The following is a 27,679-nucleotide window of genomic DNA, read 5'->3' as shown; positions in this document are numbered from 1 at the left end:
TAAAAAGGTTTAAAAAATAATAATAATTAATGCATAAATAAATAAGGGGATGAATTTATTTGCAACATAATATTTCTAATTTTTTATGACTGATGTTACTCTCCTAACACTCCCAAACTGTCAAATCCAATCTATTCGATCTGTTTACTGCCCGCTGACTGTAGGACTGTTTAGGACTGTTTCATACTTTTAAAACGTTTGTAAACAGTGCGTCTGTTAAAAAAAAGGAAGAGTAATGCTATTGCATTAACCGTATCTGTTTGAAAATACACACTTAAAATAACAGACACGGACTCCAGCGACCCCTGATATGGACATTGAGCCCCAACCCTATTCCGCAAGTGATCTGGCAGCGCTTTTAAAAGTGCCTGGGTGCTGAGGGGCGATTGGCCTGTATTTTTGGAACAGTGTTGGGATCTGGTAGCCTTGTTGGGACTGCTAAAACATATCCAGGAGCTCCAAGTGCAAAGCGGGGAGGCAGGGAGAGGGGAGAGGGGTTGAAAGCCATGAAAGACCACTGGCTCGACAATTCGATTAAGTTAAATAGATCATTGTAAACTGAAACAATATAATGTAACTAAAAAAAGCAATCCCCCTTCTCCCAAGTCTTTCAACTTCAAACTTTAACACGTTTAGTTCTATTGAACACATCTAAGGATTTACCTATCAACAAATTATGCGCGTAAACGACGATTCTAGAAGTTCAACAGAAGGAAAGGATCTACCATCTCCGTTTTACGCATCTGTGGAGTTTGACAGATGGATTTAACAGCGCCTGACAGAGATTGAGCCGTTCGTTATTGTTGATTTTTAAAGTCACATCTTGAAAGTTTGACAAGTTAGAGGTAACTGCATTAAGATGAGCGGAGGTCGCTTCGAGTTCGATGATGGCGGAGCTTATTGTGGAGGCTGGGAGGGAGGTAAAGCGCACGGGCACGGGATCTGTACCGGTCCTAAAGGACAAGGAGAGTTCTCCGGTTCCTGGAATTACGGGTTCGAGGTGGTGGGAGTCTATACCTGGCCGAGTGGAAACACTTACGAGGGGTATTGGTCCCAGGGAAAGCGTCACGGTCTAGGTGTGGAGACCAAGGGACACTGGATCTACAAGGGAGAGTGGACGCACGGATTCAAAGGCAGATACGGGACGCGCATCAGTCAGGCCAGCGGTGCAAAGTACGAGGGCACTTGGAATAACGGACTGCAGGATGGTTACGGCACGGAGACCTATGCGGATGGCGGTAAGGTCGTAGAATGAACTTTTATGAGTGCAAAATGCACGCTGTGAGCTGACATTTTAAGACCAGGGGTGAGTTTGTAACGCAATACCTGCACCTAGGGATGAGTTCAACTATTCCGAATCCGTTTCCGATTCTTCTTATCAAGTTCAAATTACTAAGCTAATGCACAAATTAGTTCTAACTATGAACAAAAATACTAAAGCAACAATGTGGTAACATATTTCATTCATTTAACAAATAGAAACACCACTGACTGTACGTAAAGTGAGTAAAATTAATTCAGTAAACACTCAGAGTGGTTCATAAGTGGATTTGATTCAGTAAAAAGAACCGAATGATTGAATCATTTGTTCCAGTTTTGGAATACACCGATTATGCTGTGTGGCTGCAGTTGAATTGGAATATTATCTTTTACGCAATACTATACAGTATTCACCTTACTTTTCAACGCGGAAGTGAGCCGTTTTCTATGAATGTGCGAGACTTCCGGTTCATTAGCCGCTGTAGGAAATAGCTAGAAGAATAACAAAGTGCAGTAAATGGATAAACTGTTTCCACTTCAAACCAATGTGTTCGTAATTAAGATAATACATTATAATAATATGGAAAGAAACACCAGTTTGCAATATCAAGCAGCAAAGTTAGTTATTTTGTACAGCTAAAAGTAGCTGGACGTGGATGAATCTGGAAACCAGACCCATAAAATTTACAAATGCCCGCGCGCCCTCTTATGGGAAGAGAATGGTTGATAGCAAGTAAAATACTAATAAATATAAGTATGCCATAATAAACATTTCACAGTTGCAGGCTACTGTAGACTACGTTTAAATTAGCAAGAGACATTCAGACGTCATCTTGCACATAAAAAGTTTTTTGCATTTCAACCAAATTATGTATTAAATATCTTAACTTTGGATTTTAATAATGAATAAAAACAATCATATGTGACCCTGGACCACAAAACCAGTCATAAGGGTCAATTTGAATTTTATTTGGCTGAGATACAGCCATTTAAAAATCTGGAATCTGAGGGTGCAAAAAAAATTTAAATACTGAGAAAATCATCTTTAAAGTTGTCCTTATTAAGCTCTTAGCAATGCATATTACTAATAAAAAAATAAGTTTTCATATATTTATGGAAATTTACAAAATATCTTAATGGAACATGATCTTTACTTAATATCCTAATGATTTTTGGCATAAAAGAAAAATCTATACTTTTAAATCATACAATGCATTTTTGGCTATTGCTACAAATATACGAATGCTACTTATTTTGGTTTTGTTGTCCAGGGTCACATATGACTTAGGGTTGTATGCAGGAAATCCGCATCTACATAACTACAGTACTGCAATCTAAAAGTAGGTTACTTCTCTACACAAATTGTATACTAATATCCTTACATGACTAAAAGATTCCCATGAATATATCTCTGAAAAATTAATTAACATGAGATAAGCAGTCATTCATGCTAGTAGTATCAACTTGAAGCTTAAAATCATGGAACCCTGGTGTTGCCACAGATGGCCTTTTGGGTAAATGCCTATTGCTAAGAAACATTTGCCAGTGCAGAATGAAGGGTGGTTACAAATTAGTGCCACAAATCCTGTTCTTTCTGGACGTGTGGTGTGAGTACAAATAAAAAGGCTCATTCACTGGTGGCCAAGTTGTTTTTCTTTTGTTGGGTCACATTAGGCTTTTATGTCGACATTTAAGACAACTTACTGACTTTCCCTTCTCTTAATTATTTCAATTTAAGTCTTAAATGGTCAGTTCTGACCACATGGTATTATTTTCTGGCTTTATCAGCATAGTATCAGCATTCTTGGCATTATAGATTTAGATTTATAGACCTTTTGCATGTGCAAAGTGACCTCAAAAAGTGTTGCATGTTTATGCCTCATTTAAATGGTTTCATTTTTCATTTATTATAATAAAATTCATACATTCTGTTTGCACCATGAACAATAACTATAAATATAGCAATAACTATGTTAGCTTCTGCACTAAGGCTCAATATTATTCTGTTTAGCACTGTAATTTTGTCATCTTCCAGTTTAAATGCTCAGGTTCGCTCAGATTCTGATTGGGTTAAAATGATAGATTTTTCTTTTATGCCAAAAATCATTAGGATATTAAATAAAGATCATGTTCCATGAAGATATTTTGTAAATTTCCTACCGTAAATATATGTGAACTTAATTTTTGATTAGTAATATGCATTGCTAAGAACTTCATTTAGACAAATTTAAAAGCGAATTTCTCAATATTTCGATTTTTTGCACCCTTAAATTCCAGGTTTTCAAATTGTTGTATCTCGACCAAATATTGTCCTGTCCTAACAAACCATACATCAACGGAAAGCCCATTTATTTAGCTTTCAGATGATGTTACACCAATTATCATATAGGTGTCTTTCTATATACTGTATCTATTGAGCAGGTAGCTGAGTCATCACTATTATCAGTGTTAAGTGCTAGTGCATCACTGTGTGAATAAAGGCACAATAATAGCCCTGCCTGTGCCCTTCTGCCCTGCCCGTCTCTGAGGACTGATGGATCTCAGACATGTGCTGCATGACCGAACCAGACCCACAAGCCCCGATGACATAAATAACCACACGTGGTTTATTACTCCTGAGAAAGATATGAAAGAGACGGCTCCCTAGCAGTTATACCGCTGTAAATACCATTGTTTCACATGCCTGAAGTGACAATGAGCTTACGGGTGGGCCTGCATTTGAATAAAATGCAGTGTTGTAATACAATCTGTATTTTAGTTAAAGGGATGAGAATTGTGTCATCAATTAAGTCTTCCTCTCCTGTCTTTCCAAACCTCTACAGAACAACTACAACCCCGGGTATTAAGTCTTATATGGCTTAATATAGCATAAATTATGAATTTTACTGAAATATGTAGTAGAAAACCCATTAAAGATTTATGTAAAAAATCTACAATGTTTTATATAATTTTGGACTATGGGGGGCACTTTTATTTTGATGATGTGAAATGGTTGCACTCTGTGCACTGGCGCTACCTGTTGCTATTTTAATCTTAACACAACTTGGAAAATAAAATACTGATACGATGACCACAACTACTGAAAGTGCTTACATTTGCCAATGGATATAACTGTAGGCTTAAACCAAATGCTGTACCACAAGGAGTCTAAATGCTCCCGAATATCGAGTGAAATCCACACTGAGAAACTCCTTCAGTGGCCATGGCGTTATGACAAGCATCGACATGTTTACATCATGCCAGCGTTTCTTCTCTTTGTAAGATCTTTCAGTAGCTGTGTTCTATTAAAAACCTCAAAGGCATCAGGGCTAAAGTGGACAGAACAAAAACGTGGGTCTTTAGAAAGTTTTATTCATTCACAGGCATCTCCCATTGTTTTTATGTTCTTGTAAAGCATACTCCAATCATCTTTACTTAATTGTATAATTTTTTATTCTGGATTATAGAATTCAGCCTTGTTGTTGTTGGATTGTTGGATTTTAGATTATGAGTTGTATATGTTAAATAATGTTTTGTGTGTTTTTTACTAAATATTAGTTTAGTTCAACCAAAAATGAAATTTGCTGGAAATGTACTTAGGCCAATTCATTACAAATATACCATTACATCACTTGCTTACCAAAGGATCCTATTCAGTGAATGGGTGCTGTCAGAATAAGAATCCAAACAGCTAATGAAAAAAAACAAAACAATAATTCATAATCTGTAATAATGCTTCCTCCAGTTAAAAAATGCACCAACATTTTAGTTTAGAAAGGTTAGGACTGTTTTTGCTTGGTGTGTGCATATTTCCAGGGTTTGTACAGACACTGTAAAATGAAATTCCAGAACTTTTAAGGACTTTAAGCACTACTTTTTTTGATTTTCAAGGACATTAAAGATTTCACTTATCAAACAATGTCTTCTCTTTCAAAAAAAAAAAAAAGCTAAATAGATAAATGTAAATCTACTAATAAAACAAAATTGCAAAAATAAAGTAAAGCACATGCAAAGTATTACTACTAAAGTATTACAACATATACCACACCTTTTTTAATAGTAAAACAACGGTTAATTTTGTATTTGTGTTTATTGCTTTTGTCTTATAACTCTACTGCCATAATTGTTTACTGTTTTCTACGGTTTAAGAAAAAGAATCAGATAAAAAGATTTGCGTGAAGTCCCAATATGTAAAGTACCGATCTGAATCAAATAATTCATGAAACGTTAAGTTCCGATCTAAATCGAAAGGATTTTTGATACACGTTTTGAAGATTTGTGATACACAGTCTGATTGGAGTACTTCGGAACAGTGAATCATTTTGCGATGCATTGATTTAGCTGATTCAAAGTTTCGAAAAGCTCTGCTTCACCCATCACTACATGCTTTTTAAAATCATTACAAGTGATGTCGAAATTCGAAAACGAATGGCTTTAATTTAATCTGGTTTTTGCTAGTGAATCGCTTAAAACGAATGATCATAGTCACGAGTTTGAATCAGTCGGAGCAGTTCCAGCGTAAATGACTCAATTGATTTGATTCATCTGTTCATCTTTTCACATCTTCAGCCATATTTACACGACATTGTCAGTAATGCTACTGGCTTAGGTTGCTGGTTTTTTGACATTAACTGAAATAAAAAGTATGATGTATTTTAAATTGCATGAATTTTGTGTGAAAAGATGTGCTTACTGAAAAACAAACAAACAAACACATATTTCATAGATACACTGTCTTTTAATAATTCAAGGACTTTTCAAGTACCTCTTCTAGAATCTTGTCTTTTTCAAGTGTTTTCCAGGCCTTAAATTCAAGTACTTTAAGCACATTGTACGAACCCTGTATTTCTCTCCTGATTCAGACAAGATGCTTTTTTTCAGTGAAAAATCCAACTGTTTAAAGTTAATATTCGTTTCTCACAAACTTGCAACTTTTCACTTCAAAAGAAGTAAATTGATGAATGTTATTATATTATTATTGTGATGACCAGCTGTCTGATCTTTAATTCTAGCAGCACCTATTCACTGCAAAGGCTGAACTATTTTTGTGACTTTAAATTTGTGGGCCATTTACACTGGGGCTTTATTGTGACAGCAAAATAATTGTGTTTTTAATGGCAAGGCCATGCTGAAATGTCAATAAAACAAACAATAAACATTTTATTTACAACATTATCCCTTTACCATTCTCTGACTGATGTCTTTGCCAATATAGGCACCTTCCAGGGCCAGTTCACTGGCGGTATGCGACACGGCTATGGAGTACGTCAAAGCGTTCCCTACGGCATGGCAGCGGTGGTGCGTTCTCCTCTGAGGAACTCTCTGAGCTCCCTGCGCAGTGAACACAGCAACGGGACGCTCCTGCAGCAGGACATCCCGGTCATCACCGCCACCAATGCGTCCGGCCAGGAGACCCTGGTCAACACGCCCATGCCTCTGGGCCCATCTCGTGGCGGCTTCGCCCTCACCCTACAAGTGGACCCAGATGCAGTCAAGCCCAAGAAGAGAGGCCTCTTTCGGCGTGGTTCGCTTCTTGGCAAGCTGAAGAAGTCCGATTCCCACACGTCGCTTTCCAGCAACAAGAGCAAGATCAGCTTTTTGCGCAGTGAGTCAGCTCTCAGCTCTGCCGCCAGCGATGCCAACTCCACCATCAGCCTGGGTGAGAGCGAAGGTGAAGGTGAAGGTCACGAGTTTCCCCCAGTGGAATCGGACATTGATGCCACCACCACTGAAGTCTACATGGGAGAGTGGAAAAACGACAAGCGCTCGGGTTACGGGATCAGTGAACGTTCTAGTGGGCTTAAATATGAGGGCGAATGGCTGAACAACCAACGGCACGGTTATGGGTGCACCACTTTCGCGGAGGGTGGCAAAGAAGAAGGCAAGTACGTTAACAACTTGCTGGTGAAGTCTGTAAAGAAGAAGGTGATTCAGCTGAAGGGCACTAAGATCAAGCAGAAAGTGGAGCGCAGTGTGGAAGGAGCCCAGAGGGCAGCTGCCATTGCCAAACAGAAGGCCGAAATCGCCAACTCAAGGTAAGGAGTAAATCATTTAACTGCTAGGTTTGTTTTGGATATGGTTGGCTGTTACTGCTAAATTAAACCAGACACAGATCAGGACTGATCTTGCATTTATTCTGGTACTTGTACTTTATATGTTATTCCAAAACATTTGAAAAATAAAATGGGGCATAAAATATTTTATATATGTGTAAAATAAAAAATAAAAGATATAAAATAAAATTGTATGAAATAAAAGGTTATAAAATAGTATAAAATAATTTTTTTAAAAACAAATCAGCATAAAATAACTGTATAAAAATGGTATAAACTAAAAATAAAATGGTATAAAACAGTATAAACTAAAAAAAATTAAAGTAGTTAAAAAATTGTATTAAACCAAAAATGTTTTAAAATAGTATAAAATATCTTTGTATAAAATAAAAAAATGGTATCAAATAAAATAAATTTAAAATAATATAAAATAAAAATGGTATCAAATAAACTGTATAAAATAACTGTATAAAATAAAATAGTAAGTTTAAAATAAAAGTTTAAAATAGTATCAAATTAAATAATCTAAAAAAAAAGGATTCAAATAAAATTTGTAAATTAGTTAAAAACTAACTAAATAATGTTGTATAAAATAACATAAAATGAAATGGTATAAACATAAAAAATATATAAAATAAATAGTATAACTGTATAACAAAAAACAATAGTAAAAATAGTACAAAAACTGTATAAAAAACTGTATAAAATAAAAACAATATTACAAAATAGTATAAACTTAAACTTTGGCTAAAATAAAAATTTAAGTAGTATAAAATAAAAAAATGTTTTAAAATAGTTTAAAATAACTGTATAACATAAAATATAGATTAAATAGTATAAAATAACTTTATATAAAATAATATAAAATAAAATAGTATAAAATAAAACTTTAAAATAGTATGAAATAACTTACATAACTTTAACTTTAAAATAGAAAAAGTGAAATTATGATATTATTTTTTTTTCCATACATGTATAACATTAATTTTAAATAAAACTTATTTTTAATCATTTTAAATACTATTTTACTGGTCATGACAACCAGAATTAATATAATCAATTAAAAGTAAAACCAGAAAACTAACCTTTGACCTGAAAAAATATTCAGTTAATCTTTTTCAGCTAGTTGCCAGTTGCCAAAATTCTCATTTTCAGTTTATTTTCATGTACTATATATGTAAAATATATGTAGGCACAATTAGGAAAAATGCACAACATAATGAATTAAACTAACTAAAATTAAAATGTAAACAGAAAACAGAAAAACTATTTCAAAGTATTTATAAACAAATATAATAATATAAAAATATAATACAACACTAATAATATTTCATGTAATATTTAATAAATAAATAAATAATACACTCTCCACAAACCTCAGCTCGGCTAGATTTACCTCTAATTTTCAGAATACGCAAGCCCAAGCCAAGCCTGCCAGAGGATGTGCTTTGTAGGTTTTACACAGCATGCGCGAGAACAATAAACATCCTGATGCCACCTTGGTGTTGGTTTCCAGACCGTCTGTCCAAATGCACAAACAAACAGACTCAAAGCAGGCCACATGTTCCAAGCTTCTTTCCTATTCATGGCGTCTTGGTGGCTAGGCTGAGCTCCAGACATGATAAAGAGGACTCGAACGAACGCACTGACACTAATAATACAGCTTCCCTCCAGGATAAAATATTTAGATTTCCACACACTCCTGACAGCATCTGCAGTTTATCATGGGTTATAAACAGCGGGCCAATTTCAGGTGCAGTGGCTTTGATAAAATCTTTCCTCCTTGTAAGGAGATGCACAAACCAAAGACAAACAGCCTCGGGTTCTCAGTCATCAGATGCTCGCTGCTGTTGATGCTCATCCCATGAAAATGAATTCAGGCATTATTAAACATGACAACCTGACAGCAGACCCAAAGCAGATTGCACACAGGAAAACTAATGAATCAAAGCACAAGTTTCAGGAACAAAAAACAAGACTTCATTGTTTTCATTCCTTATACATAAGCAAAACATTTGTACCTGCCAGAATGACATCCAAGCAAAGACAAAGGTTCAAAAAAGGAGCCTACTGTTACTATACACCTCCATGCCGCTTCTCAAGTGTTTTAGCTAGTGCCAGATCAATGTTTATAGAGGAGAAATCTCATCTTATCATTACCAGCGATAAGAGACACCAACCCAGACAGAACAGAAAGAGTGACTGGAAATCAAAACCAACACAAAGCTGAGTTTGGCAGTAACTTTTTTGTTGTCATTCAGTAGTACACTAGGTCAAAATGCATGGGGATAAGCACAGAAACACTTTTATTCTGCTTCTGAATAGTGTGTGACTTAAAAGAAACTCTTAACAGTACTATTTTTTAGATGTGAAAGTGAGACGTGTTTACAATTTTACTGGCTTAAATTTGGTGATGAAACAATGCTAGTTAAGGTATTTTTACTCAAGATTCATGGGCTACAGTAGGTTTGTTTAAAAATTGTATTAAATAAAAAGTAATATGAAATAAAAAAAAATATGAAACAAAAAAAAAAACCATGTTATAAAATGGATTAAAATAACTTTGTATAAAATAAAATACAAATAAAGTAGTATAAAATAAATATATATAAAAATTGTTATAGAATAGTATAAAATAACTGTGCATAAAATAAAATGGTATGAATAAAATAGATGTATAAAAATCATAATGAATAAATAAACTCTACATTTGTATAAAAAAATAACAGTATAACTTGTATATTTTTTTCATAAAATAACAGTATAAAATAAAATAGCACGAAATAAACAAGTTTAAAATAGTATAAAATAACTTATAAAATAAAATGAGTAAACAAATAAAGTTTATAAAATAACAAATAGTATTAAATAACTTTATAAAAAAAATAGTAAAAAAATATTAAAAATAATTTTATGAAATAAAATAGGATAAAATTAAAAAAAGTGTAATATAATAGTTATAAATAGTATAAAATAACTGTATAAAATAAAACGGTATAAACTAAACAAAACTGTATAAAATAACAAATAGTATTAAATAACTGTATAAAAAATTGTTTAAAATGGTATAAAACAACTATGTATAAAATAAAACAAAAATTTTATAAACTAAGAGATTTATAAAATAACTGTATGAAATCATTTTTAGTTTCAAAAATATAACTATATAAAATAAAATTGTATAAAATAACTATAAAATAAAATGGTATTAAAAAACATATAAAATAACTGTATAAATTAAAATAGTATAAAATAACTATCAAATAAAATAAGTATAAAATACAAATAGTATAAAATAACTTTAAAAAAAGTTTAAAATAAAATAAAAAACATTTGTATAAAAGAAAGTATAAAAGAAAATAAAAATAAAGTAGTAGAAAATAACATATATAACGTCATAAAATAAAAAATAAAAAAAATACCTAATTCTAAATAAAATCTCTATTGCCTACTTTTACCTAATATGATCCAAAGCCCTATCTGCAATTCCCCTGTCCTATTTGTACCATAACAGACTTCTTTGCCCTCCACCAGTAATAAAAACAGTGACTGTAGAGTTTGTTCAGTGGGGTCCAGGTGCCGGTTTGTCCCCTTTGCTCTAATCATAATGTATTTAGAACAGCAGAGGGTCTTGTGTGGAAGTCGAGACTCCTCGGAGGCCACGGCACCGGGTGTAAATGACGCACATGGGTCTGGTGTCAGAAAAGGAAGCCTGCCTAAAAAAGGACAGGCACTGTTGCTATATCACAATCACAGGGGAATGCAACAGCTGATAGCCTCGTCTATCCTCAACTTCTTAGACACAGACGTACCTGACGTAATCTACAACCCTCACATATCTCCAAATATATACATAATTATCTACCATATAGATAAATGTTGTATTTAAAATACAAATTTAAAAATAGGGAAAAAGGAAAATAAGATTAGAGTTTATTTATTTATATATGTATATACATATAAAATCCTATTTTCCAATTTGGTAAACCAGTAAAAAGGGCTCTTGGTGGTATTACATACTGAAATTCATGCGTCAGCAATGGTGTCAGATCGTTGAGGGATATAAATTGTGCTTATCCTGCAAATGAGTGAGAAGACTGGCGGTATATAGATGTACAACACCCTGCTTCATTCCTGAGTTTAGACGCGGCAGCTCATTTTATTGGCGGTTATCAGAGTACATGATACGCGTTGCATAAAGGGATTAAAACATGATGCTTAATAAAGCCTTTTAAGCTTTTTTTTAAATGTTTTTAAATATTTTCTGAGTTAGTTGAATTAGTTTCCTGATAGTTTACTCACCCCCATGTCAGATATTCATGTCTTTCTTTTGTCAGGCACAAAGAAATTTTTTATTTATTTATTTATTTATTTTTTGAAGAAGAAAAAATTCCAGGATTTTTCTCAATATAGTGAACTTCAGTGGTAGCTGGGTTGAAGGTCCAAATTGCAGTTTCAATGCAACTTCAAAGGACTCCACATGACCCCGGCTGAGGAATAAGGGTTTTTATCTTATTTACCAAAAAAAAAAAAAAAATAAAAATAAAAAAATAAAAAATAATAATAATAATAATAATTATTATTATTATTATTTACTTTTTAACCACAAATGCTCATCTTGCACTAGCTCAACCTCACGCATTACGTAATCACGTTGGAAAGGTCACGCATGGTTCTTCATCTGTGTACTTCAGTTCAAAAAGGTAGGGTAAGGCGGAAAACTCCATCTCATTTTCTCCTCCAACTTTAAGAGTGCGTTCACACTTGTCATGTTTGGTTCAGTTAAAACGAACTCTGTTGTGGGGTGATTGCGGTTTATTTGAGTAAGTGTGAAGGCTGTCATCCGAACCTTGGTGCGCTCCAAACGAGTGTTCAAACAAACTCTGGTGTGATTTGAATGAAATATGAATGCAACACCAAATACTTCTAAATGAACTAGGATGTAATGACAAGATGCGACACATTTTGACGAAGCAGAATGAGTGGTGTATCCAAAACAAACTGAGCAGAGGGCAAACATGGAGCCATGAGGAGGTAAAGAGTCTCTTATGAGCTCTTCGTGAGTTCCCAAGTGGTAAAAAATAAAATCATTTGTACACTCAACAATGACTGTGTCTAGTAGCAGACGGCTTTAGGTGTATTCATCTTAAAGCAGCGCAGAAGATTAAGTCGAACAGACCTATTGTTTGGGGTGTTTAGTGAGTTCCGTCACAAAATAAACGTCTTTCAACCCGACCAATCAGGTTGTGATTTAGGTTTACCGTCACAAATGCCAGTGTGAACGCTAAGTGGACCAGGACCAAATGTATCATTTTCTTTTTTTTTAGTCCAGATCAAACTAACCAAGAGAACTGAACTACAAGTGTGAATGCACCCTAAGATCATCCGACATTGTATTTTTTTGTAAAGGGAGTTTGACTTTCTTTGCACGTTCACTTTGTAAACACTGGATCGGTACTTCCACCTACGTCACACGTGACCTTTCCAACATTACTACTGTATGCAATGCGTGAGGCTGAGCTAGTGCAAGATGAACATTTGTGGTTAAAAATAACCAATTTTTTTTTTAACATGCAATCACTTTGCTTGATAAAAGTGTATGTTGTTGCTTGTACATATGATATTATTTTTACTACCTGCGAACTCACAAAGAACTCATAATACTGTGTCTACACCGGACACAACAGCTAAAGTTTGTCTTCACTGGATGCGATAAAGCGACCGTTAAAAATCATTTGAACTTTGTGTCAGTACTTCATAAATAGAGCGCAGCAACAGTTAACTGTCAGGGATTTGTTGTGTCGAGTTGTGCCACATTCAGTGTAGACAGCATCACTGATTATAAAGGGTTCTATAGTATTTTGTCACACCAAGACGCTCAAGTCTAGTGTAGACACGGTGTAAGAGCCACTTTACCTCCTCGTTGCTCCACGTTTGCAATTTGCTCACTTGGATACACAGCTCATTCTGAATTGTCAAATCATGTCACATATCATTTCATATTTTCATTACATCCTGTTTTTGGTTCGTTAAGAAGTATTTGGGCTGTGTTTTGTTAATATTTCATTTGAATCGCACCAGTGTCTTTTTAGCAGTCTCGGTCCACTTGTTTGGTGCGCACCAAGGTTCGGATGGCAGTGTTCACACTAATTGAACCGCACTAATAGATCAGTCGCACCAGAGTGCCTTTTAATCTAACCAAACATAAAAAGTATGAACACATCCTTAAATTTTGAGAGTTTTTTTTACTCTACCCTACCTTTTTGAACCGAAGTACACAGATGAAGAACTGAACACACATGAGCTTTCCAACATGATTACGTAATGTGAGGTTGAGCTAGTGCAAGACGCATTTGTGGTTAAAAAGTATGTTTTTATTTATTTTTTAAGAAAATGACAGATCGTTTCACTAGATAAGACCCTTATTCCTTGGCTGGGATCATGTAGAAGCTGCATTGAAACTGCACTTTGGACCTTTAACCCATTGGCTTCCATTGAAAGTCCACTATATGGAGAAAAATCCTGGAATATTTCCTCAAAAAACTTAATTTCTTTGCAAATGAAAAAAGAAAGAAATAAACATCTTGGATGACATGATGGTGAGTGAATTATCTGGACATTTTCATTCTGAAAATTGGATTTGCAAACCTAAAGGTCATTTGGTTTCATTATTCTAGCACTTCAACACATTGTAAAAGTATGCTTCCTTTGTCTGAACAGTAGAAAATGCCATCTATCACAGATCTGTCAACAACCAACCAATAGTAATGCAGAACTATACATTCCTACACTGAACAGGTTACTAGTTGAAAGCATGCTTTCAGACATCATTTTTGTTCAGCTATTTTTTAATTGCACGTAGCAACTTTGAGAAATATTCCTATTATGGACATTCATTTGAGCAAGAATTCATGAAAGCACCTGCCGAGAACTTAATGCAGACATTACTGTAAATGTATTTCTGACGACATACCGCTGGGAGGGTCTGAACTTTTCCACTGAGAGACAGCCTCAGTACAGTGTCTTTAAGTAGTCGGGCTATTTTGAACTCAGGATAACATTACAGTATGGAAAATATCACAGAGTAAATACTACATTGCTGTTTTTAATCAAAGTGACAAACAAAAAGCACAACCGTGAAGATTTGCTTACCTCATGCATTAAGGACAGAATTTGTCTTGTGTTTTGTTTAAGAAAAATTTCTAAATATGAGGGCAGAAGTGTTTTTTGTTTTTCAGAACTATGTTCGGTGGCTTGCAGTGCACTGTAATTTTGCAGTGCAGTAATTCCTAATGTGACCAACACATGTATAATTTAGCCCATGAATAATTTTGCATGAATAAATACAATGTATGCGGTAGAGAATGAAGGGTGTTTTTCTCTAAAGCGGCGTGTCGTAGCACAGCTCGTCTCTCACTGAGGTGCAGGGTGTTAAAAGAGTGATTTATTTTAGCTCCAGCTCAATGGGTGAAGAGGACACCCTCTTCTGCTATAAATAACCTCCTGCCATACGACCCCCAACACACTTCTTCCTCTCGTGTTTTAAGTCAAACACATTGCGAGCAACCCAAACTCTTGTGGCTCTTAGGCGAGTGGGGTTTCTCTCTAGAACATTCTTCAGCATTGTTGTTGTTGTTCTATGGAGGTCCTGCTCTGACTGGGATGGGTACTGCATGGGATTCTTAAGAGCTGAGGGGATGTTAACATTGCTTTTTATAGTGCAGACAACTGCTAACCCATCTCTCCAAATAAAGACGAGACGGGTTGTCTTGGGCTGCTCTGGTCCTACTGGCAAGATATGAGTTGAAATACGCTTCTAATAAAAAAAAGTGTCACACCCATGCTTTTCTTCTCATTGCCAACTACATCAGAACTGGCAGTATGTTTGCCACGTGATAATAATAAACTATTTAATCTAATGTCAGAAATAAACAGAGCTTTCCTTTAATAGTGCACCACTGAAACACTGTCACAACGCACATAAAATACATTTACATATAGTCCACAAGAGAAAATAGTAGTTGAATTTATTAAAATGACCCTGTTCAAAAGTTTACATCCTCTTGATTCTTAATACTGTGATAGTTGTTCATGAATTCTGTGTTTGTCCTGAACAGTTAAACTGCCCGCTGTTATTCAGAAAAATCCTTCATGTCTCACAAATTCTTTGGTTTTTGAGCATTTTTGTGTATTTGAACCCTTTCTGACAAAGACTGTGTGATTTTGAGATCCATCTTTTCACACTGAGGATTCAGGACTTGAAGGATTTTTCTAAAAAACAGCAGGCAGTTTAACTGTTCAGGACAAACAAGGGACTCATGAACAACTATCACAAAAAAAGCAGCTGTGGAGCATTCAGGTAACAACACAGTATGAAAACATCATTTATGTGAAATCATGAATGGATGTTATTCAGGTCAGTACTAAATAAAAAAAATAATAACATGCATTTTGTATGATCACTCTTATTTTGGTAAAATAATTAAAATTTTGACTGCACTGTAAGTGATTAAAAACATTTGGCAAATAATTTTTTGGGGGAAATCAAAAAAGAATTTTTAAAATCGTTGGAACAATGTAAGCAGGATTATGCAAAGATTATGCTTTTAGTTGACACTTAAAGGAAATTCATGCAACTGCAATTTTTTAGGTAAAAAGAGCTACATTTGTCAAAACAAATATAGGTTAAAAAAATTTATATGTAACCATTATACATACAATCCACAAAATATAATTTATTCAGGATAACAAAAAATGTTTTTGAAACTATAATTATAAAATTATTCTGAATAGATATTTATGTTTTATTAAATAAATTTAGTAATTATTTACTGATTTTGGACCAGGGTGGAAAATCACTTTTCCAGATTTCAGATCAATTTGTGTTACATTTCTGAATTTGTGTTAAATGTTACCTGTGTTCAATTTCTATGAATCACAATTCAGTAAATTCTTTTTCATTAAAATCCAAATTTAACTTCCAGGTGGGTGTGGACAATTCAATTCAAATTTTAATCATAAACTAAAAGAGGACCTATTTTTTAATTCTGAAATGTGTCCAACTCTGTAAAAAAAAATAGTTTTGTTCTTTCTGTTCTTTTCCCTTTTTCCCATTCTTTTGCTCTGTAATTACATCCATTCATGATCACGAATTTACCACTATTTGATATAATACCACAAACTACATGTTATTTTCTCTCTTCATAGAACGGCCCATGCCAAAAGCAAAGGAGATGCCGCAGACCAGTCCGCCATAGCCGCTAACAATGAGTCTAGTATCGCCCGTGTGGTTGCAAGAGAGCTCTCTCCCTCCTTCCATCAACCAGGTAGGTAGAAGACTTCATTGTTTGCTAAATATCAACAGAGGCCAAGGGAACGGGGGCTGGTTAAGATCCTCCCGATCCAAAGAGTGTTTTAGTGGAGGTTGTATCTCAGAGAAATAAATGCAGCAGGTATGCTTGTTAATCCAGACATAAAGTCAGATTTACAGTATGGCAGCATTCATTACAGAACAGTCTATGTGTTGTTAATGTCTAAACCCAACATGTAAACATCGCTGAGTGTCTGAAGCAGGATTAGATTGCTAGGACACAAGCCCTTTAGCAGTTCACTCTGTTCCTGTGTCTGTGCATCTGAAGTGTACTGCTAAGCTCTTGACAGTTTTATTGTGGCACCGTCTCCAAAATCTAAGATGAAACTGTAGACAAGCATAACAAAATGCATAAATATAGTTCATTGCTTATTTTAATAATAACATATGGGATGTTAGCCTGCTTTTGTTTTTGATGAGGCGATTAAATTTCATAGTTCTTCTTGAAGTACAACATTATTATTCTGTCCCTGAGTGGTTGCATTCTTGGCCTCTGTCAACTACCTGTCAGCTTGAAACTGAACATGTTATTCAACACCCGGGTCTTGTGTTTCAGTGTTAAAAATACAGTACAGGGTTATTTTTCTCTTTTTGTAAAAATGATAGAAAGGATATGTGAATATGTGATGAAGATTCAAAGACAGTGAGGCACCAAATTTAAACTTAGTCTTTAAAGGGATATTTACATTACATTAAAGGGATATTTCAGCCAAAAATTAAATTCTGTCATTAATTACTCACCCTATGTTGTTCCAAACCTTTAAGACCTTTTCGTAAATTTAATAAACTTTTTTTAATTTTCTGTTAAGTTGCATCCGTCAGCTCCAAACCTAGTGGGGGCAGCAGAAACCCTCATGCAGTTGTATTGGTTGTTTAGGAACCCTGCAAAACATAATCTAATTATGTTCACCTTTGAACCTATCAAAAATAATTGTATGTGTATAATATTTCAGTGTTAAATAATAAAGTGTTAATAAGACAGTAACAATATCATCTACTGAACCTATGGTTAATTCTAATAAACCATGCATCACATGCTGTCCCTCAGGTCCTGAGTATATGAAAAAACGAGCCTTGCAGGAGGTTGCTGAGAGCAATGAGAATGCAGATAAGAGAATGCATGAGGCCTTGTTAGCTGAGGATTCCCTACCAACACCGCCGGAGAGCCCCTTCATGCATGAGATGGAAAGTCTAAGACCAAGTTCCACCACTGCACGCACCCCCTCACCCACTCCAGTCATCATCCCTCAGGCACCTAGTAAGGAAGATCCTAACCTCTTGAGCCCCGGCAACTGGAACGGAGACAAGGTCAGTCGAGGGAGCGGGAGCAGAGGCAGCAGTCGAGCAGGTAGTAGGCCGAGCAGTCGACCCACCACCCCGTCTTCCACTCCTGCCATTGCTCCCGCTCCAGATGCTGCTCCAGAGGAGCGTTCTGCTTCCAGCAGCAAGGTCCCATCCCGTACCCCTAGCCAGCAGAGCACCAAAGCCGAGCAGGGATCAGACTTGGAAATCAAAGCCCTGCGAAAAATGGACTCGGAGTCTAGAGCAGCAGAACCTGCCCCTGCTGCTACACCAGTAAGAACCAACCTCGTCCTAACTACCGACGAAGATGAACCACTTCCTCGCCCTGTCCCTAATTTGCCCCCCAGAGCAATAACACCAGAGCCAAAGGCAGCTGAAGTCAAACACAAAGCTAAAACACAGGAGCCTGTAAATGAGCGCCCAGCATCGATGACAGAAAGCAAGCCTGAGTCTAGGACAGAAGTCAGGGAGGAGAGGAAAGTAACTAACAGGATTGATCCTAAACCGTCACCGAAACGAGAACCAAGCCCTGCCCCAAAAGCTGCACCAAAGCCTGAGCCCAAGCCAGTGCCTAAACCAGAACCTAAACCTGTGGTCAAGCCAGTTGCTAAACCAGTTGCTAAGGTCGAGGCCAAAACTGAGATGAGGCAGAGGTCTATTGTCAAAGCCCCTAGCGAAACAAGACAAGAGCCTTTGGAGGTAGATGAGGTAAGGATAACAAATCAAATCTTGGTATTCTGATTACAAGTAGCATCTCAATTGATTTTTGAATCCCATGAAACATCTTAAAGATTGCAGACAAACATATTTCAGAGTTCCATAGCATAACAAATTCAACAAAACTGGTTTTTACAACCTCTCTGCATGTACAAATCTACAAGTATGTCTTATTATTTATCCTACATGGGGCAACCTTTTGAGCAATATTGCTGTTAACATGTAGCAGGTGAGACACAGGGCTCTCAACCAATCAGAATTTTTTTTCCCATTCTCAATGGAAAAGTGTCCAATTAACATTGCTTAGCAAAATTGTCCCATGTATCATCACCTTGGGAAAAAAAAGAAGAAAACATTACATTCCTCATCCACTTTGTTTCACTTGTTCCTACCCTACCCTTTCTAAAGCTGTTCTGTTTGTATTTGTGTATTTTGCATAACCAGAGCCCAGTCATTGATCATTGAATCTACATTACAGGGGTCCACCTATCTTAGCTTTAGATGTCCTCCAAATTGGCCATGTTATGAGAAAGCACATTCATCTAAACAGCTCTTGAGTGGACTGAAACACACGGCTCTGGAACATTAACAGATTGTGCTTTGAAATTCTGCCCTGGCTCTGGTCCTCTGACCACATTTTTCACTCTCAGGGATATCTATACAAGGCTGAAACCTCAAAATGACAAATTCTCACCTTCAAAAAGCCCCTTGCAGTCTGTTAGAAAACCAATATCACATTGCACCTCAGCATGATCTTGTGGCTCACTGAGCATAGGTCCAACCAATCAGCTTTTGGAAAAAAAAATATTTGCAATGGGTAAAAAGCCCTTCCTTTTGCAATTGAAAAGCAGGAGTGTTCTAGAGCAGTGTTTCTCAACTCCAGTCCTCGGGACCCACTGCTCTGCACATTTTGTATGTTTCTGAGTCTGACACACTCAGTTCAGTTCATGAATCTTTCTACTAATGAGCTGATGATCAAAATCAGGTGCCTTAAATGAGGAAGACATACAAAATGTGCAGAGCAGTGGGTCCCGAGGACTGGAGTTGAGAAACACTGTTCTAGAGGGCTCGTGCCCTGCAGAATTTAGCTCCAACTTGTCTCAACACACCTGCCTAAAAGGTTCTAGTATGCCTAGTAAAACCTTGATTAGCTGATTCAGGTGTGTTTTATTATGGTTGGCGCTTAACTCTGCAGGACAGTGGCTCTCCAGTCCTGCTCATGGAGGGCCAATAACCTAGCATTTCTAACATTCCTGCAAACCTTCATTAGTTGGTGCAGGTATGTATAATTAGGATTGGACCTTAAAATCTGCAGGATAGTGGTCCTCCAGGAGCAAAATTGGACACTCTGACCACAATGTCTAATCCTGCTTCTGCAGGGCCACCTAGTCAGAGTTTAGCTCCAACACACCTGCCTGTAGCTTTCTTGATTAGCTGATTCAAGTGTGTTTAATTAGGGTTGGAGCTAAACTCTGCAGGACAGTGGCTCTCCAGGAACAAGTTTGGACATCCCTCCTGGAAGGCAAATGTCCTGCAGAGTTTAGCTCCAACCTACCAAAACACATTTACCTGTAAATTTATAGCATTCCTGAAAGCCTTGATTAGTTGCAAAGTTTAATAAGGTTTGGACCTTGAACAACAGGATAGTGGCCCTCAAGAAGCAGGATTGGACACTCTGACAGCAATGTCCAATCTTGCTTTTGAAGAGCCACCATCTTATGCTTTTGAAGAGCCACCATCTTATAGAGCATAAATCCTCAACTCTGGCCCTCATTGTCCACTTTCCTGCAGAGTTTAGCTCCAACCTTGATCAAAATGACCTGCAAGTAATTTTCTAGTAATCCTGAAGACATTGATTAGCTTGCTTAGGTGTGTTTGATCAGGGTTGGAACTAAACTAAACTAAACAAAAGTGGACCTCAAGGGTCAGATTTGAGAACCCATGTTATAAAGCAGGGGTCTCCAAACCCCAGAGTTTAGCTCCACCTGACTGGACGTTCCTAGCATGTCTAGTAAGACCTTAATTAGCTGGTTCAGGTGTGTTTAATTAGGGTTGTTAATCCAGGACTGAGTTTGGAAACCCCTGTTATAGAGTTTACACACCTCCCTGAAAGCTTCCAGTCGCCCTGAAGACCCTATTTGCTGGTTCAGGTGTGCTAGGGTTGGACCCTTTGGGCTACTGCACAAGTTAATACCACCTGGAGCACCATCATTTGATTATTTTACTTTACACAATTGGCACTAACACTTTTTGTGAACACTTTTTTTCTCTTAGGGGCCAAACACGATTATGATCTGCATGGTTATATTCCTGAACATTGGTTTGGCAATTCTTTTCGTTCATATCTTGTCTTGAGATGACAAAGCCTAAGGTAAGCCACCACCCTATATCCTATTTTTATTTTTTTTTTAATTTCATGAAGTGCAACTTTTATTTTTTTTTCTTTGTAAAATCACTGTGCGTATTATTTCACACACCTCTTTCTAGCCAAAACCATCCAGGTGAAAGAAACTACCATGGGGAGCTGTGAGGATGCACTGCGCTCCATTAACGGCTCTGTTGTTGCGTTATCCAGTTTCAGACCAGCCCTCCTGAGCTACTCTAAAGTCGGTTGCCATCTGTAATTGGACCGAGTGCTCCCAAGTGATCAGTGTGTCTCAGTGCCTGAACAATATAGAATAAAGCATTTGTGCACATTTGCTTTGTTTGTGAAAGGTACTGCTGCATTTAACAGTTCTGCTTAAGTCTAATGCAGTTGAAGCTGAATCATCTAGAAGGGCTAATTGTTATGTACATTCACAAACACGTCACACATCCTATAGAGCAGAACATGTCACTCGGCATGTAACATTCATCTTTGGAGAATAAACAAATAGTTATGACTTTACAAAATGGGTCAATCCTCTTTTTTTCAATGGCTAGAACAAACATAAAATCCACCAGTGCACTTCTGCTTTAACACCAGGTTGTGTCATGCATCATAATCTCAGATGCTGAATGCAAATGCACATTTAATGTCTTAAAGTCTCCCCTGCATGACAAAGAGCGACATGGCAAAAAAAAAAAAATTGCAATTGCAATAAAACCTAGTGTTTTCCATAATGAAAGTATATAGTGGAACATTTGTGACAAAAAGACAAGAAAAAAGCTGTAATGAGAATGTTCTAAATAGAAATCTCTTGCATGAGGTCTATGATGATGTAACATGGTTGATGTTATTAAGCTAAACCATCCCTATAGAGAGGGTCTCCAGAAGTTGGCGTGAGAGTTTTTAAACAAGAATCTAAAAATACCACTATTTATTGAATGGAAAAAACAAGATGGAAAATTTTGTTGTGGTTTACTAACTGTTGTACTGTGAACATGAAGGTTCTTTAGCCTTTTTTCTGCCTGTATTAGACATAAAACAGTATGCAAGAGATCAAAGAATGTTCAAACCAGACTGTGCAAATGTACATGTCCCAATTTTTATGCATGTGTGCACATGAGTGTTTTTGTAAATTTCTAAATTATGGATGTTACCAGAAACATTTCATGGTTTTAGCTAATTTAACCCATATATAGTAGTGCATTGCCTCAAATTTGAAAAGGTCTTATAGAAATTGTGTTAACTGTCCAAAATGTTATTTATTTAATAAATAAAGGGGTGTTCACATTTTATTATTTCACATCAAATTAAACCGATTCTGATTAGGTGTTTACAAATTCTAATTTGCCCAAAATACAGATAGTAGCCACTTGTTTCTTAAAGCTTTAAAATCGCTAGACATTTAAGCGTTTTCACCACTTTGCAACACATTAGTTAGTATCCGTAATATGACTTTCAAATGCATTACATTTAGTTAACACATATACAGTTTTCAGCATGGGTGATACATTGCATTACTTTAGTTTTTCTGCAAATTTCCCTCTTCACCTGACTGTCAAGTTTGTGTTTCAGCACTCACAATGATGAATGAGTCATTAGAATAAAGAAAATGCACCACACAAATTAAATAAATGTTTTTCAACTGCACAACTCTCATTCTCTTTACTTCCAGCTGAATTCTGCTGCATTACATATTCACTTATATTCACTTATATTCACATATTCACTATTCACTTATACAGTTTGCAGTCCAAAACCACTAAATGTCTATTAGCACTGTATATTCTCTCATCTAAGAAGAGGCAGACAAGGGGGAACAAAGAATATATATTTAAACTCCACCTGTCCAACAGCTTGACATATTCTCCCCTGACAGGGTCTGAATGCCAGGCCCAATTTTAGATTAGGGTGGTACACAGGCCTCTTCTAACACCATTTACTCAAAACATGGGAAGAATATTTCACTCAGATAAAGTGGCAAGTCGTCAACACTTATACATTAGCATAGGCAAATAGAACGCCTACTAGAAAGATTGGTCAATTAACATTTAATCACTCTGCTGCACTGTTCAAAGTCAGCCAGATTGAGCACCACTGAGACTAGAACAGCCATTTGTGAAGCAATACTGCCCTCTGCATTCAACACGAAGCAGACAGCTCCAGTGCAAGTGTTTAAGGAAATACCAGAAATATTCAGGACCATTAGTCCAGAAAGAACACAAGAGAAGATATAAATATCACAACATTTTATTTCTTTCAAGAGCATAAAATGTTAGATTGACCTTTTAGCCAGATGACAACTGGAAAGTGAGGAAACTAAACACACAAAAATGACAACAGACAGGAAACAACAGGTAGTGGAAGTGAAAAGCACTTCTAATATTCTTCACCCTCATCTTCTCCATCCACACTCTCAGCTCCAACCTCTTCGTAATCTTTCTCCAGGGCAGCCATGTCCTCTCTGGCCTCTGAGAATTCACCCTCCTCCATACCCTCACCCACATACCAGTGCACAAAGGCACGCTTGGCGTACATCAGATCGAACTTATGATCGAGACGAGCCCAGGCCTCAGCAATAGCTGTGGTGTTGCTCAGCATGCACACAGCTCTCTGCACTTTAGCCAGATCACCACCTGGAACCACAGTGGGAGGCTGGTAGTTGATGCCGACCTTGAAACCAGTGGGACACCAGTCCACAAACTGGATGGTGCGCTTGGTCTTGATGGTGGCGATAGCAGCGTTCACATCTTTGGGCACCACATCACCACGGTACAACAGGCAGCAAGCCATGTACTTGCCGTGACGTGGGTCGCATTTCACCATCTGATTGGCTGGCTCGAAGCAAGCATTAGTGATTTCAGAAACAGAGAGCTGCTCATGGTAAGCCTTCTCTGCGGAGATCACTGGGGCATAGGTAGCCAATGGGAAGTGGATACGAGGATAGGGCACCAAGTTGGTCTGGAACTCTGTCAGATCGACATTGAGGGCACCATCAAACCTGAGGGAGGCTGTGATGGAGGACACAATCTGACTGATCAACCTGTTAAGGTTAGTGTAAGTAGGACGGTCAATGTCGAGGTTCCTACGGCAAATATCGTAAATGGCCTCATTGTCTACCATGAAGGCGCAGTCAGAGTGCTCTAGAGTGGTGTGGGTGGTCAGGATGGCGTTGTAAGGCTCTACCACAGCGGTGGAGACCTGAGGAGCGGGGTAGATGGAGAACTCCAGCTTGGACTTCTTGCCATAGTCCACAGACAGACGCTCCATCAGCAGAGAGGTGAAGCCAGAACCGGTTCCACCACCAAAGCTGTGGAACACCAGGAAACCCTGGAGGCCTGTGCACTGGTCAGCCTGAAAAACATGATTCATGTTTTTTAATGCTTTAATTAGACATAATTTAACACCACTTAACTACAAAGGCGTTGACGTTTAATTAAAGACTAACCAGTTTGCGAATTCTGTCCAAAACTAGATCAATGAGCTCCTTGCCAATAGTGTAGTGACCTCGGGCGTAGTTATTGGCAGCATCTTCTTTTCCAGTGATGAGCTGTTCGGGGTGGAACAGCTGACGATATGTCCCAGTGCGCACCTCATCTAGACAGACGGGTTTAGAAGAAATTTCTTGAGAACTATACATACTGAAACATTGTAACAATTAAAGAAAAACTACCACAAATAAATAGAGGGTTGAGTCCCTTTTGAAGTTCAGAAAAGAAGACTTTTTTCTTACTTATGTTTTCTTAGTAAAGAACAAGGGTTAGAGCTCTTTGAACTCTGAAAGTGCATTAGATAGAATAATTATCTTTAATATGTACAACATTTATGATATCGTTACATCCCTAAAAAAAACTCTTCTTACCAATGACAGTGGGCTCCAGGTCTACAAACACAGCTCTAGGGACGTGCTTTCCAGCTCCAGTTTCACTGAAGAAGGTGTTGAAGGAGTCATCACCTCCTCCAATGGTTTTGTCGCTGGGCATCTGCCCATCCGGCTGGATGCCGTGCTCAAGACAATAGAGTTCCCAGCAGGCATTGCCGATCTGGACTCCAGCCTGACCAACATGGACAGAGATGCACTCACGCTGTGAAGAGACAAGAGAGATTAATAAAATTTGTAGACATAACACACCTAAGGTAAACATTTTTTAATTGCAAATAATGATTTAGCCATTCATTCATGCATATTCACAAAATAAAACCGCTTTTACTAGTTCATAAAGCTAACAAAAGACTCTTTAATGAGCATATTTATATACACATGAATGGAATCTTTTATACCCAAACACTTTTTTTTAATTAATGGAAAATGAAAAATGCATCTACTGCAGATCGGAAACTGCTATAGTCACACAAATCCCTGACCATACAAACAGCTGACGAAACAGATCCGCCTTTGTTTCATTGTTTCAAAAGCTGAGGGGTTTCGTTACAATGTAGCCTGCATTCCTTAGCAGCTACATCAACTTTTCAAGAATAACTACAAAAAACTAAAACTAGTCACATACATTGTAAAATAAGACTCAAACAAACCAATGATATACATTTTAATAAGTATCTAAGCCTAGAGTATTACTACACAATTTTAACTGGGTAAAACACTTCTCTGTTTTAGGCTGGTCATGCTCATGAACCACTTAAGCTTAATCATGAGGAACTTACTAAGGTTTAAACCTCTGAGCACTGGAATTCAACTTTCACCAGACAACATGTGGTCCTCCTGATTCACTTCCTGTGCCGGTAACTCTAGCACACCACTTTAGAGAAGTGACTTCGCATAGTCATCAGAACAAAGGAAGATATTTTACTATACACGTCAGTGGATCATCCTCACAACGGCCTTGATAATGAGATATGCGTTTTTATATCTCTTTTTTTTTTTTTTTTTTTTTTTTTACTTTTTTTTTGTAAAACATGTCTAAAAAACGTATTAACGTATAAAAAGAATTAGAAAAAAAAACATTTAAATAAAGCATTTAAGTTCAAATACATACCAAAATGAGAATTACAGAACCAAAGTAGACCTACATGACCTAAATATTAAAATAATGTTCCATAATTTTAAATGTAAAAAACCCGTTATAACAGACATTGTAAAACACTCACATTTAACGATAATAACACCTATTTATAAATAAAACAAAAGTTTATACTCACCATTTTCGAAAGTTTTTGTTAAAAACAAATATGAAGAGATAAAAAACCGTAGATAGTTTTCTGTTACTTGCGTTCTCACAGGTCGACTTTTATGAGTCTGGTGAGAATGAAATGCCTGAAAAGGCGGGTGGGAATATTTATACTTTTCTGTCAGTCGTCACCAGGGCGGAGCACGAGCAAGGAGAAGCTTCGCTTCCTGTCACATCCCCATTGGTTCGTCTGAGACCTAGTGACACCCCATTGGCTGCTTCCAACCTTTGAACAATAACGTATGTGTCAGAAAATACTGTACAGGCGGGACGAGCATGAGTAACAATGGGATGCTAGTCATGTAAAAAATTAACATTTCATCGAATTAAAGAAAATTAAAATTTTTTTGGTCTTTATGTTTTTTTATACAAAAGAGGGTGTGTAAAACTGTACATAATTATGGGCATAAATGGCTTTTGTTCTTTTGTTTTAGCCTACCAGTTAATTAAGTCTTTGACAATGTGCATGTTGTTCATTCTTTGCCTACATCATAAAAACGGCAGCGTTTATCATTATTCACTTGACATTATTCACTTGGCATGGGGAAACTTTTCTGGTAATTCAGATTATGAGTATAATTTTCATAAGTAGGCTAAAGCACACCCAATGCTTATCATTTTATGCTATTTATATGCTCCTCAGAAAACCACACAACCATGGTTCAGGAATCATACATTTGTATGAAATGTAAGGCTATATCTGTGCTGATTTGCGTACTTACACAGACTGAATTGTTCTTATGGAAATGTTGCTGTAAGGAAAATATTTTATGTGTTTTTAAACTGGATCATAAAGAATGAAAATAGTCATAAAAGCCATGTACCCTGGTGAAAAAAAGCAGCTAAAACCAGTCTAGGCTGGTCTTAGCTGGTCAGGCTGGGAAACCACCAGCTAAAACCAGCTACTTCCAGCTTAAACCAGCTAAAACCAGCCAACCAGCCTAGGCTTGTTTTAGCTGTTTTTTTTTTTTCAGCAGGGTACTGAAGCAATGAATGCTACTTTATTGTTTGTCAAGGCTGTTCTCTACTTGTTGTGTTCCTGTTACTTTCTGGATGGTACCCAAGTTAGGAAAAACGTGTGTAAGCCTTCCCCTGGCCACGGGGACTTGGGGCAAAAAATGCCACTAAATTGGACAAAAATGCCCCTGCACAATCAAATGAAATGTGTTTAGTCTGTTGCTAACAAAGTGAAAATGCGGCATTAAATAAAGATCTGCTCATTCTTTTTAGGCGTTTACAGTGTTGCGCGTAACCAATCAAACACGATTCTGTTAAGCTTAGGAATGCAATGACCAATCAGAAGCATTTAGATGATTCATCACTGAAACTCATGAGTTTTGTTGAGTCAGCGCAACCATGAATTCTCTCATCATAAACAACAAAGCGCATACGTACAATGTAAGTCAGAGATTCATTTCACAGTGTAGAAGCTTCAGTGATTATAACT

At 36.7% G+C, this 27,679-nt stretch overlaps 2 protein-coding genes across 2 annotated transcripts; one reads left to right on the top strand and one right to left on the bottom strand.

Moving 5' to 3' along the window:
• Positions 1-458: 458 nt before the first annotated feature.
• On the top strand, positions 459-22,699 carry jph2 (junctophilin 2). Its single transcript, XM_073823389.1, has 6 exons — positions 459-1,238; positions 6,455-7,274; positions 16,500-16,618; positions 17,711-18,672; positions 20,956-21,052; positions 21,169-22,699. Exons 1-5 carry the CDS (start codon positions 860-862, stop codon positions 21,034-21,036), a joined length of 2,361 nt encoding a protein of 786 aa, XP_073679490.1. The 5' UTR covers positions 459-859; the 3' UTR covers positions 21,037-21,052; positions 21,169-22,699.
• Positions 22,700-23,280: 581 nt separating this feature from the next.
• LOC141291221 (tubulin alpha-1C chain) lies at positions 23,281-26,335 on the bottom strand. The gene is made up of 4 exons (XM_073823390.1): positions 26,204-26,335; positions 24,909-25,131; positions 24,495-24,643; positions 23,281-24,400 (listed from the first exon to the last, which is right to left on the bottom strand). Exons 1-4 carry the CDS (start codon positions 26,204-26,206, stop codon positions 23,426-23,428), a joined length of 1,350 nt encoding a protein of 449 aa, XP_073679491.1. The 5' UTR covers positions 26,207-26,335; the 3' UTR covers positions 23,281-23,425.
• Positions 26,336-27,679: the final 1,344 nt, after the last annotated feature.

Source organism: Garra rufa, chromosome 18, assembly GCF_049309525.1.
Source record: "Garra rufa chromosome 18, GarRuf1.0, whole genome shotgun sequence".
NCBI classification, from domain to species: Eukaryota; Metazoa; Chordata; class Actinopteri; order Cypriniformes; family Cyprinidae; genus Garra; species Garra rufa.
This window is presented reverse-complemented; position numbering and strand designations above follow the sequence as displayed.

Coding starts and splice junctions, on each gene's coding strand:
- LOC141291221 (XM_073823390.1), bottom strand. Junction 24,644..24,908: donor CCTGGAGCCCACTGTCATTG/GTAAGAAGAGTT, acceptor CCGTCTGTCTAG/ATGAGGTGCGCACTGGGACA. Junction 24,401..24,494: donor TGGACAGAATTCGCAAACTG/GTTAGTCTTTAA, acceptor CATGTTTTTCAG/GCTGACCAGTGCACAGGCCT.
- jph2 (XM_073823389.1), top strand. CDS start 860: ATGAGCGGAGGTCGCTTCGAGTTCGATGATGGCGGAGCTTATTGTGGA. Junction 1,239..6,454: donor GGAGACCTATGCGGATGGCG/GTAAGGTCGTAG, acceptor TTGCCAATATAG/GCACCTTCCAGGGCCAGTTC. Junction 16,619..17,710: donor TCCCTCCTTCCATCAACCAG/GTAGGTAGAAGA, acceptor GCTGTCCCTCAG/GTCCTGAGTATATGAAAAAA.